Source organism: Trachurus japonicus, chromosome 13 (genome assembly GCF_045865225.1).
Source record: "Trachurus japonicus isolate A0001 chromosome 13, Traja_1.0".
Classification (NCBI taxonomy): Eukaryota; Metazoa; Chordata; class Actinopteri; order Carangiformes; family Carangidae; genus Trachurus; species Trachurus japonicus.
Window position 1 is genome coordinate 199,959 of NC_140919.1, and position 13,279 is coordinate 213,237.

At 42.9% G+C, this 13,279-nt stretch overlaps 1 protein-coding gene across 1 annotated transcript in view; it reads right to left on the reverse strand.

Moving 5' to 3' along the window:
• Positions 1-272: 272 nt before the first annotated feature.
• Positions 273-13,279, reverse strand: part of LOC146975173 (uncharacterized) — a 197,031-nt gene continuing 184,024 nt past the window's right edge. The window contains exons 12-13 of the mRNA XM_085794664.1: positions 1,255-1,301; positions 273-1,102 (exon numbers count right to left, since the gene is read on the reverse strand). Of these exons, the coding sequence (XP_085650790.1) occupies positions 558-1,102; positions 1,255-1,301 (592 nt within the window). The 3' untranslated portion in view covers positions 273-557. The remainder of the gene's footprint in view (positions 1,103-1,254; positions 1,302-13,279) is intronic.

The following is a 13,279-nucleotide window of genomic DNA, read 5'->3' on the forward strand; positions in this document are numbered from 1 at the left end:
ACTATTGAATCAATAAGTGTTGTGTTATCTTTACATTTTTATTCCGTTACTGTGTCCTGAGGTTTCCTCTAAGCAAGATAAGACAGAAGTGGACTGTTTTACACTTCTAAGCAAATAGAGGTCAATACAATACAATGATTTTTAGTAGCCCACAAGAGTAAACATAGTATTTATATTCTCTTTACTCTTGCTTGTTGTTTATTGCTGCCGTAACAAGTACATTTCCCACAAGTGGGATAAATGAAAGTCTCTTATAGTTTGTTTGTTTCCAGTTGTGTTTCTTGTTGTGTCTGTTTACCTGTGACCAGCTCACAAACAGCCTGTAAAGTTAAAGTAAAAGTCACCGTGGTTTTTGTCCTGTAATAATCGACGCTTCCATCTTTAAAGGAAGAGGAAGAAGTTTACAAGAATCACTGAGAAGAGTTTAAAAAATCAACTGATTTAATCCATGAATGTGAAACGTGAGTGAGAGACAGAGACAGAGACAGACATGTAGAGACTGAACTGTCTGTTCAACAGTGAGAAGGTTTCTGTGACAGGAGGAGACTCTGCTTCACTCAACACAGACTCACTGAGGAACCAGAACAGAGTGCAAACCCAGGATAGAGAGGTTGAGTGAAGGTGGTGTTGAAGGTGTAGAGGTGGATCAGTGAGTCAGAGGAGACTCTGTAGAAGGACAGAGAGCCAGCAGGACAGTCCACATACACTGCTACTCTGTTAGAGACAGAGGAGGAGGAGGAGGAGGAGGAGGAGGAGGGGATAGATGTCGCTCTCTTATTGTGACTGACACTGTAACCACCATCATTATAGCAGATCAGACTCCAGGACTGATCGTTCAGTCCAAACCCACAGTCTCTACTGTTTCCTTTCCTTCTGATTCCTCTGTAACTCACTGATATATAAACGTTTCCTCTGGCCTCCACCTCCCAGTAGCAGCGACCAGTCAGACCAGTTGAACACAGCAGCTGAGACCAGAAGTCAAATCTGTCTGGATGATCAGGATATGACTGATTCTCCTTCACACATGTCACCTTCCTGTTGTTGTCAGACAGTTTGATGTATCTGTTCACTGTGTTTGTGTCGATTGTGAGTGGACAGGAATCTGATGGAGAGAACAAGACACAGCTGCAGTTATTGATCATGTGATCAGTTATTGACAGTTTGATGAAGACTCATGAGGTCAGTGATGTGACAGTGTGAAGATGGTTGAATGAGCTGCTTTGTTTCCATGAATCAAAGTAAAAACAGACTTACACTTCCTCAGACCTGGTGTCAACCATGGGACTCCAGCAGGCTCCACCCTGAAAGGAGGAGGGGGGTCAGAGCAGCACCTTCTCTGTCAGCATGCACACATGGACATTACATGGCTCTCACACACACACTGTTTTATCACTGTGTTCACATGGAGGCTGGTATGTCTGGATGAACACTGAGCACAGAGAAGAAGGAGCTGGAGTCTTTATCTAGTGATGATACAGAGCAGGAGGAGACCAGGAGGAAACACTTCATCATGTCTTTTCTCCATGTGATGTCACTGCAGTGTGAGACACACACTTTCACTCTCTGACTCTCAAGCTGCACAAACACACGTCACAGCAAAGAAGATGAAGACACAACAGGTGGAGCTGACCAGCTCAGATATCCCACAATGCACCAGGAAAGAAGAAGAGTGGGTCTCATTCCTGAAACGTTAGTAAATCCGTGTGTAGATTTGCACAAACTCACGCTACTGAAACTCTACTCCAGATTCATGAACGGTGCAGGAAACTCAGAGTTGATCGTAAGCATCGGCCCCGGTTCGAATCCCGCGTCGGGCAGTCGTTTCCTGCATGTCATTCCCCCTCTCTCTGCCTCCCCCTTTCCTGTCCATCTCTACTGTGTACTAGGACTGTCAATGAATATTTGAAATTTGAATATTTGAATTATAGTTCACTGATTCTTGAGAGTCGGGACAAAACACGTTCTGAAAAACGTTTTTTGAAAATGTACACTATATTGATTAGAGTTATATATTCATGTAGATAAAGATCTGTTCTATTTAACCATGTAAAGGTGCAGGCTGGAGGTTCAAAAACATTTTTAACAAATTCACATGTTTACCTTAAAGACTTGATTTGTGTCAACTCCGTCAGACACACTAAAGGTATATAATAATATAATTATAATAGCCTATCAAGAATCTTAAAGGGATAGTTCACCCTAGAATGATATTTCGCTCATTATCTCCTCCCCCTCATGTGGACTAAGGGCTGGAAGAAGTTTCAGAGTCCACCGTCCCTTCTCTGAGTTACAGGGGGTCTTGGCATAGCAGTGCATGTCCATATAACGGTTGCAAAGGGACACCGGAGCTCTTCGTAAAAAAACACACACAAAAAAACATCCAAATACCTCCATGCTGCTCGTATGTAATGTCCGTCTTGTGCTGAAGCCCCAAATTGCGTAATTGTCCCGAAAAAAATTAAATAAGTCTATATTTTAAGCTTGTTTGTAGCGGAAGCTTCTCGAAGCTCCTCTTCCTGGTCCGTCCAAATCTCGCGTGATTTGCGCCGGCGTCAGCATGCGTCAGTGCGGTTACTGCGAATCACGCGAGATTTGGACGGACCAGGAAGAGGAGCTTCGAGAAGCTTCCGCTACAAACAAGCTTAAAATATAGACTTATTTAATTTTTTTCGGGACAATTATGCAATTTGGGGCTTCAGCACAAGACGGACATTACATACGAGCATCATGGAGGTATTTGGATGTTTTTTTGTGTGTGTTTTTTTACGAAGAGCTCCGGTGTCCCTTGCAACCGTTATATGGACATGCACTGCTATGCCGAGACCCCCTGTAACTCAGAGAAGCCACGGAGGAATCTGAAACTTCTTCCAGCCCTTAGTCAACATGAGGGTGAGTAGATAATGAGTGAAATATCATTCTAGGGTGAACTATCCCTTTAAGTTCTGATGTATGTTTTAATAGTGTTTAGTTACTCTGATATGCAATAAAAAGTAAGATATAAACTTAAGGTTTAATTTCCCACTGTTATGAATACACAGATTTCTAAAAATGAGCATTTTCAAACATTATCTTTTATTTTGCCACTATAGAAAAACATCCTAAAGTGAATAAGACACAAGAGGATGTAGATCTGATGATCCTTTATTACTTAAACAACAAAAACTGAAGAAAGAATTATTTGTTTCCCCAAAAAATTACAAAAACATGTATCTGACTGTGCTGATACGGAGCTGACGGAGTTGACAAAATTGTATTTGCATTTCTGATCAATGAGCAAAAGCTTTTTTAAATAGATGGAAGTGACACTAAATTAAGAAATAGCAATCCCTTGTCTTACTGAACATATTTAACAAAACTGTAAATACACCATTTCAAACTATAACAAATTGCACAGCATTTGATTGGAAGATGTGTCTGTTTTGGACAAATCTGCCACAGATGACACTGTACTGCATATATTACACTAATGATGGTGGAAAGGCAGGGTTTTGCACACTGTCCGAGTCAAAGAGACTGGATGCTGTGGCATTCTGGACACAGATCCTATGGATCATGTCTTAAAATATATCAAGACAAAATTACCACAGGTGCACTTTTGGTATGATATCCAAGTAAACTTGTTTGAAAAAGCAACACTGAACTTCTTCCCTGCTCTATCCACCTTATTCCTAGCCCCCATGATGCTTTGCGGGAATTATGGGCGCAGCTTCCAGTGCGAACCGGAAGTAGCGTTTGTTTACATGCTAACAGTACGGGCTAATCCACTTTCTGCAAGCGTTAGAGACATAAAACACCACCTTTTACAACTCAAACGAGACAATATCATAATACCGCTGCCTACTAATATTGTGAGGTGTGAGGACGACTTAAAAAAGTGTCCAAAGATAAAAAGATAACGTACAGTAGCATATTTAGCTACTCGTTAACTTGGTTGCTTCAGTTGTTGAGGCAACAAGCTATCTGCTAGCTCTGGAAAGTTGCCTCAAGTTGGAATTATTTTATTTTAAAACACATTCCTCTTTTATAAAGAAATGCATATGCGTGCAGGGGGTCCCTCTCTCACTCACCTCTTTACTGTCTGCTCTCAGGGATTGTGTGTGTGTGGTGGTGGTGGTGGTGGGGGCGGAGTATTTTACTGTAGGTTCTCACCATGGATCTATTATAAGACCACACAGACACATCCGAGTGTCCAACCAACAAAGTTGTAGTAAAAAAAAATCCATTTAGTTTATTTTAATCATAAATACCTATACTTTTGATACAGAGGGGTGTGTCAGTGTACACAACGTTTACACGGAATGAAACAGTAAACATAAAATTGCGTGTATCATTTAGGGATATAAAAACCCCTAAATGATACACGCAATTTTTTATACATATTTGTATACATATAGTCTTATAGATTCGGGGTCTAGATATTTATGTACCTATGCAAATCGGCGGGTGACACCAAACAACGTTTGCCCAAGCAAGTCACAGCTTTTATTTCTCTCACACTCACACACACCAGTGTCCTGGAGAGATGCAGCCGCATCTGAGGGGACGATGTCGCGTGTGCGTGTGTGCGCATAGCGTGTGTTGTTGCCCCTTCTCCACTACACAGTTACAGCTCAGCTCTACTCGACTTGGTTTAGGTTCTTTTAATCACAATCATAGTTTGTCATATTGAAGCGGGTTCGTCAGCACCGCGGAGCTGATCGCTGTCTCTCTAATCAATGAGCATTTCCCACCGACTCTCTTTTTTCTCTCCTTTCGTCAGCTCCAAACTCACTCTTCTGCACCGCGATTACGAACCGCAGCGTGGTTTCAAGCACAGCTGTTATTTAACTCATGTGTCAGAATAACAATAATCTCGAGGGAGGGGGGCTGTTACATTCATTACAATGCATTTCTCCTCTGTGACGGGCGGCGCACCCCCTCACTCCCGTCATAACACACACACACACACCCAGTGGCTGCCTCTCTCCCGGTTCAGCCCCGTCCACTTCTCGGTCTCCTGCCCAGATTACGTTGTACGAGCCGACCTGTTGGTCCGAGTGGCCCCGGTCCAAGCGGACCTGTTGGTCTGACTCGTCCAACACAGTCCAGTCCTCCACCCGCAGCCCCCAGAAGCTGCAGACGGGTCAACCAAACAGCGCTACTCCCTCTCTTCACTCGAGCTGATTTTTTAATTACGAGGCTCACCACCATGGATCAATAACCGGTCTATTATCACTACATGAATTGCCTCATCTACCGAATTAACTAATAAAACAGAAAACAATGTGAAAACGTTCAAATAACCCGCTAACAGTAATGAAGACCGCTAGCAACCACTGCTGTTAGCCAATGGCTCACTGCTACTTCCGGTGCTGACCGGAAGTTCCACCCATAACCGTTTCTACAGTAACGACCCCAGGAATAAGGTGGATAAGAAGTGTGTATATTTTCAATAGTGAAAACTACACACTGTACCTTTAAAATTTTACATCAATCAATAAATCAAACATGTAGACAAGTGCTATATATAACACATATGCTGGAAAGTCATCCAATAATAAGCAGATAGAAAAGAGAAGAAAATTATTCAATAAGCAGACCACAGTCTGGCCGTGCTCTACAGTAGAGGTAAGATCTTAAGCCCGAGCCCGAGCCCGACCCGACCCGAATCATTACGTTCGGGTCGGGTCGGGCCGGGCTTCTCTCTCGCTGACTTTTTTTTTTTTTTTTTAATATATGTTTATAGAAATGTATAAACGATGTGTGGAGATACTAAACTGAGGAATACTTGTTATAAAATAAATAATTAGGGAAAAAAAAACAGAGAGGGCGCTGTAAGGTAATTGCTATTTAACTAAACAGGACAGGAGCCGCAGCGCAGAGCCAGACTCTGGATGAGTGCTGCAAAATGCCCTGTTAGTGTCAGAGGCAGAGCCGAGTTAGTGGCGTGGGCCATGATGTGTAGGAAACACCGAGATTAAATCAGTAATCTTGTCACAACTCACTGTGATGTTGCTACACTAACATCACAGTGCGCCGACTTTGATGCGTTTCGAGGACCTGACTGAGTAGTTTGGCCACGAGACACCGTGGTCCACAAAAAAACAGAAGTCGCCTCATCACAGCACAGAGCCTTTATGAACCTGAATGTGATGCTGAACTTCGTCAGATGGAGTTAGAACGGGCAGACAGAGAGAGGAGGGACAGGGAAGTGAGAAGCTGAAGTTAAGTTAGACCACAGCTGTGACAGACAGGGTGACCGGGTGATGATCAGTAATGCAGCGCAGTCCGTGGTGGAAGATCAGCCCGACAAATGTACACACACGTACTATCAGACAATCAGCGATTGAGGACGATTATTTTTTTTCTTGCCGTTACAGTATAAAATAGCGAGCCTACACCAGCCACGTCCACTGTGCTCTGGCTCAGCTCTGCTGACCTGATCAGCTGAACTTTTAAAGTGCAGGCCAGAGAGAGAACTAGTGAGCCTCCTCTGACAGCTGCAGGTGAGCCGCAGGTGAACTACACGTCAGCTGGCTGGAGAGAGTAGCGCCGTCCTCTCCCTCTCTCTCTCTCTCTCTCTCTCTGCAACACCGGGCTTGGAGGTGATGCGCGCTGTCTGTGTGTGTGTTTGTCGGTCTGATCTTCCACCATGGACTCTGCTATAGGAACCAACTTCAGGAACCAATGTCAATTTGATGTTTACAATCGAGCAATTATAGAGCAGCACAAATCTCAGCGGCATCGCAGGGTAATCGTGGTGGAGAGCAATCGTAGAACGACGTGCAATTAGTGGGGGTCTGAGACTGATCTGAGACGTAGGACTGAAGAGGGACGCTCGTGCAGTTTGAGATGTGAACAGACGAATAGTCTTGCAGTGTAAACCCAAGATCTTAAGCCCAAGTCTGTCTATTATCCCCGTCATTGCTCTTCTTTGTCTCTCTGCGCGCTCTCTCTCTCTCTCTCTGCGCTCTCTCTCTCTCCCCGTCTCTCTCTCTGCGCTCTCTCTCTCTCTCTCTCTCTCTCTCTCTCTCTCTGCGCTCTCTCTCTCTCTCTCTCTCTCTCTCTCTCAAAGTGCCGCGCTAGATTCTTAAGGACGTACTCTGAGTCCTCACAAATAAAATATGAAATTTCGGGTTTGGTTCGGGCTCGGGCCTGCAAATCAAGTTAATTGCTCGGGTTCGGGCCGGGTCGGGCTTTAATCCCGCGGGCCTGGGTCGGGTCGGGCTGGATTTTTTAGGCCCGATCTTACCTCTACTCTACAGATCATAACTATATTGTAAAATAATGTAATTGCATGCCATATATCTACATTAATGTGCAGATAAAACCCTAAAATATCATTCTATTCCTTTACTATATTTGAAAATAGTATAATATTAGCACATTTAAGCAGTTATTGGTGGATTTGTCAACTCCGTCAGCTTACATGTCAGCTCTGTCAGACATAAAACCTGACGGAGTTGACTCTGACGGAGTTGATGAAATGGCATGTTTTTTTCCTTCTGCAGAAAAAAGCCCTGCAGCTAGCTAGCTAGTTTTTTGGCTATCCATAATCTCAATACAATACTTGCATTGAGTCCACTATGGTTTAAAAAGTATCATAAGGGAGAGATGGTGTTGACATGCTCCGGCTGTGACCATAGGAAAATTGACATTGTTCATCTAAAATATCAAAAAATGTCAACTTTACCAGACCATGTGTGGTATTGATGCATTCACCACAGCCAAGAGAATCAAAATGGATCCTCTGGGGATAGCTGGCCATGCTATTGCCTGATTTAATGAGGTTTATGAAAAAATCTGACGGAGTTGACGGAAACAGAGGACACAACTTTGATGGGCAGATTTCTGTGGAAAATATTTTTAGATGTTCATGCATGTTGATGCATTGTTTTATACATTTATAACCCTTATCTTTGATTTGATATAAATGTTTTCACAATTGTAGAGGTTTTTAAAGTTTTTTGGGGCTGGTGAATATTGTGACCTATTGCTGAGGACAGGAGAAATAACATGGGCCGTCTGACCACTGGTCATATAATTAAACAAATATCCCCCAAAAAAGGAATTATCTATGCTAAAACATAACATCAGTATTCACAATTCATTTAGATCTAACTTTATGAGTATGTCAATCATGATTTATTTCTTTATTTTTTGATATAAATAAGACTTTTCTATGTGGGACATGTTTTGTCCCGACTCTCAAGAATCAGTGAGTGATTAAAATGAAATTCGAATATGAAAATATGATATTCGAATATTAATAATTTATTTTTAAATTATCTTCAACTACAACTTCCTCCTACAAATGCGAGTCTCATGTCTCAGACCGGATCATGTCAATCCAGCTGCAGAAATATCTGGGGGACGGGAGCGCCGCGGTAACCGTAGTAACTCACACACACACACACACACCTGTCTGTGTGGTCACGTCTGGAGAGAAGCAGCTTCTCTGTTTTCCCAAACTACCGAGTGACAGCGTTAATTGTGCATTAAAAAAATCGTGCCGTTCACTGAGAGCGGTGATGATGATGATCCTCTGCTTCATCACGACTGTACTTGATCCGCGTTATCAGGATCATTACTGGGATGTGGGAATAAAACATACTGGCTCTTATCCCGTTTCCTGAGCGAGCTGTTTGCTCGCGTCATCACAAAACTTGTTTGACATGAATTGATAAAGGCCGAGTAAAACGCAGTCTTTTTTCACGTAGGCCTATTAATATGTCGTTGCTGATTTGCATTGTGTAGCCGTTTGTTTTGTGTAATGTAAGCTGTTCAAAACGTGTTTGACATGCGCTGATAATAGTAAATACAGGCGACCTATAAAAGTCCATCTCTTTGTATTGATTTTTTTTTAAGAGGTAATATTCTAACCTCATTTCTGCCATTCGTTGACAGCCCTACTGTGTACTATCAAATAAAGGAAAAAATCCAAAAAATATATTTAAAATAAAAAAAGAACAATTTAATAAGTAAAGTCAGAATAGTTCCATAACATGGAAAAGAAAAATACACACAACTACAGAGCTACAGCAGCCACAGGAGGAGGAGGCTCTTCACAGCCTCAGCTGTAGAGGAGCATGGTTGTACCAACACATGAAGTTGTATAGGCAGGTCATATTGTTACAGAAGCACCAGCCGTCTGTCACAGCTCCATCCAAACCGGTGCCGACTGGATGAAGTGTACGTCCACCGAGCGTGTAGAAACGTGTAGCAACACACACTCTGCATCGCATGTGTGTAACCGATCCTTAAAACGTTTGTCATGTTTAAATGACGTGTTTCAAAGGCATCGGCGTATTTTCAACATAGTGGCATGACTTGCCTAGAAGGACTTTGGCTCAGCTCAGAGCACATGGACTCAGACAGGAAGTGAAGCTCCAGCTGCTGGAGACTTTCATTAAGGAGCCACTTTGTGGCTTCATCTGATCTGGAGTCAGCACACACACAGTCTGAAAACAGCTGTTTGATCACACACACATTCAGCCACAAACACTGATTATTACACTGTTCACTACACTCACTGTCTTCGGATTGACAGCTCCAGGCCTGACTGTCTCCTCAACACAACAACACATCTCATCAGGACAAGACCAGGATCTCAGAGAGACTGAGCTGATTATTGATCATCAATATCTGACCAGACAGAGACCTGATGGTGCCGCCTGGTTTCTGTCTCTTATTTCCTCCTTGGTTGGAGACACTGGGAGACGAATGTCTCTGAGCAGTGGACATGCTTTGATTCTTGTTGCTGGGTTTTTTTAGCCCCAAAATGTGCCTGTTTTAAATGACAACTGCCCCATTCGTTTGTTGTGCCTTTCAGTTCTGGAAAATAATTTTAGGCTCACAGAATCCTTAATTATTAACCTCACCAATCCAGATAATGAGGCTATTGTTAAAACGTCAGTTGTTAAAAGGAAGTGTTTTATTTTACTCTTGCTCTTATTGTCAGGTAACATACAGCCAAACCCAGGCCCTCCATTGAATTATCTTGATACTCCTAATGAATTCAGGGCACGGTCTGGACTTGGGATTATCCACATAAATGTCAGGAGTTTACTCCCTAAAATGGACTTAAGGCGGGCTTACACTGCAAGACTATTCGTCTGTTCACATCTCAAACTGCACGAGCGCCCCTCTTCAGTCCTACGTCTCAGATCAGTCTCAGACCCCCACTAATTGCACGTCGTTCTACGATTGCTCTCCACCACGATTACCCTGCGATGCCGCTGAGATTTGAGCTGCTCTATAATTGCTCGATTGTAAACATCAAATTGACATTGGTTCCTGAAGTTGGTTCCTATAGCAGAGTCCATGTGGAAGATCAGACCGACAAACACACAGACAGACAGCGCGCATCACCTCCAAGCCCGGTGTTGCAGAGAGAGAGAGAGAGAGTGAGAGAGAGAGAGAGAGAGAGAGAGGACGGCGCTACTCTCTCCAGCCAGCTGACGTGTAGTTCACCTGCAGCTGTCAGAGGAGCCTCACTAGTTCTCTCTCTGGCCTGCACTTTAAAAGTTCAGCTGATCAGGTCAGCTGAGCTGAGCCAGAGCACAGTGGACGTGGCTGGTGTGTAGGCTCGCTATTTTATACTGTAACGGCAAGAAAAAAAAAATCCTCCTCAATCGCTGATTGTCTGATAGTAGGCTACGTGCTGAATAAAAATGTTCCAGATAAGGACATCACTATCAGTGGTTATAATGTTTTTCGTTGTGATCGGCCCAGGAAAGGAGGAGGTGTTGCCATTTACATCAAAAAGAAATTTCAGGCCACACCCATTACCTGTATTTCCTTAAAGGGGACATATTATGCAAAACTCACTTTTTCATTGTTTTAGTATGTGTATTTGCGTATCCGGAGTGCCTCCTCACCCCTTAAACGTCAGTTTTGACAACTACGTCAATATTTTGTAAACTGCCATAGTAAGAAAATGTGTCCCTTAACAAGCCATTTTAATCAATCAATTTGTTTATTTCGGGCATGTCAATTTAAATCATCATCATCACACTTCATCATCAAATAATACAATACATGGCCGAAAGGGAAAAGCGGGAGAAGCAAAGCTTATCTAGTCCCGCCCCCAATTTCACCCGGCTTATTACATCACAAGCCGGGTGATGTGGATATTCCAGCCCTCGCTCCCATGGTTACCATAATTACCTCAGCTACAGAGTGAAGATTTTAAACCGACCGTTTAGAGCAGGGCTGTGAAACTGGTGTGTAGAGAACCCATCTGTGCTCAATCTTTTGGTTTTTCTGACCAAAGCCTGTTACTAACATTACTTTTAGACATCAAGGTACCATGTCAAGAAGCAGAAATTAGCATATGTCCCCTTTAACTAAACAATTTGAATTACTTGCCCTAAAACTTGAGTTTTCTCATCAGTGAGACCCTTTCAACCCTATCTAATCATGTGGCAGGGTTTAATTCTAGTGAAATTGTTCTTGTGGGAGATCTAAACTATGACTGGCTATCTTCAGCTTCAGACTGCCTAAAAAGTGTCTGCGATTCTCTGAATCTAACCCAGCTCATTGATAGCCCAACCCGACCTAACACAAAATTTCCATCCAGATCCTCACTTCTTGATCTTGTTTTGACCAGTGTACCTCATAAGTACAGTAATAGGTGTTTTTGCGAATGATCTGAGTGATCACTCCACTATCGCAGTGGTTAGAAATGCCAAAATCCCCAAGACCAAGCCACGCATTATATATAAGAGAGATTTTAAACATTTTCATGAACAAGCTTTTATTCGTGACATGTATAATTGTAAATGGGATAGGATCTCCTTATTTAATGATGTGGAAATGGCCTGGAGTTATTTCTATGATGATTTCCTGAATCTAATTAATAAAAACGCCCCCTTTCGGAAATTCAGGGTGAAAGGGCATAATAATCCCTGGTTTCACCCAGAAATAGGAAATCTTATAAAAGACAGGGATGCTGCATGGGTCAGAGCTCGGAAATCAAAATCCGAAAATGATTGGCTTTGCTTCCGACAGTTACGAAATAAATGTACGGCATCAATTAAGAAGGCAAAAGCTGAGTTTTATCTAACAGAAACTACAAATAACTTAAATGACCCAAAGACATTTTGGAAGGTGGTGAAGTCAACATCTGGGGCTCTATTTTCGTAAACTAGCGCAGGCGCAGCGGATCAGGCCTGCGCTCCGCGTTCACTTCGCCAACGGGGGCATCCCGCCTACTTCCCTCCCACCAGCGCAAATGGCATAGAGGGAGGAGAGAAGGCGTGGAGTGGGTTTGACACAGCCGAGTCAGATCTTCACCAATCAAATGAGCTCCTCTCCTCGCCTTTAAATCCGCCGCGCGCGGACGTTTGATTTCACCGTGGAAGAGGGAGGCAAGACCTCACAGGCAGGTTTCCACAGTTCCAGGCACATTTAGATGGAATTAATAATCACAATAACCCCTATTTTAATCAGCACATACAGATTACAGCATACACGTCTGTAATGGTAAATTTGAATATTCCTTTGTTTTAATCACTTGTGACGTCCCTACCCCCTGCTTTCCCTCCAAGGTATCAGATCCTCTTTTGTTTGTCACCCATTTGTGTATTCTAATGTCTAGACCTTGTAATTGCATCAGGTTCCAGAGACACCCAACCTCTCATTTCCTCATGATATACTCAAACCCTTTTGTATTTTAAAGTGCATTGATTAGACCTCTTAATCACACTCCAGGATGTCAGTGCCAATACCTGAAAAAGATATCCTGAGTAGGGGGCTGACCCCTGCAGCAGACAAAGGGGTGTGGAATATACCTGAGGGGGCGTTCCTCAAGTATAAATGTTTAGGTCTCCCCATTTTAGATGTCTTTTCTTTACCATCACTCGGATATGAATTGACCTTTTCTTGCAAGGAAATAAACACATGTCGGCCGGCAAGTCTCTATTTCATTCTTCACCAGCAACAGAAAATTTCCACGACAATTTGGTGTCAGAAGTGGGATTCCTCGTGCAATCGTCTGGGACGGAACGCGGACAGCAACAGGCCAATCCTGGGAGAGAAAAACCTTCCAGCCTCCAAAACCTCAATTCTCTTCTGAGAGGGAGGACTGACCGCGGACGCCCCAGATCGTTGCCGCTGGGATTCCAAGAACGTAACTCTATGAAATTCATCTGGTGAGCACTGAAATATTGACATTTTTTATTCTTTTCCTTTAAATTTGGGATTTAATTTGGCATAACATTTCCATTTCTGATTTTATCCACAATTGTATCTGAGTCTATGACTCAGGGGTCAAAGTTTAAATACTTTGGGTTTCGCT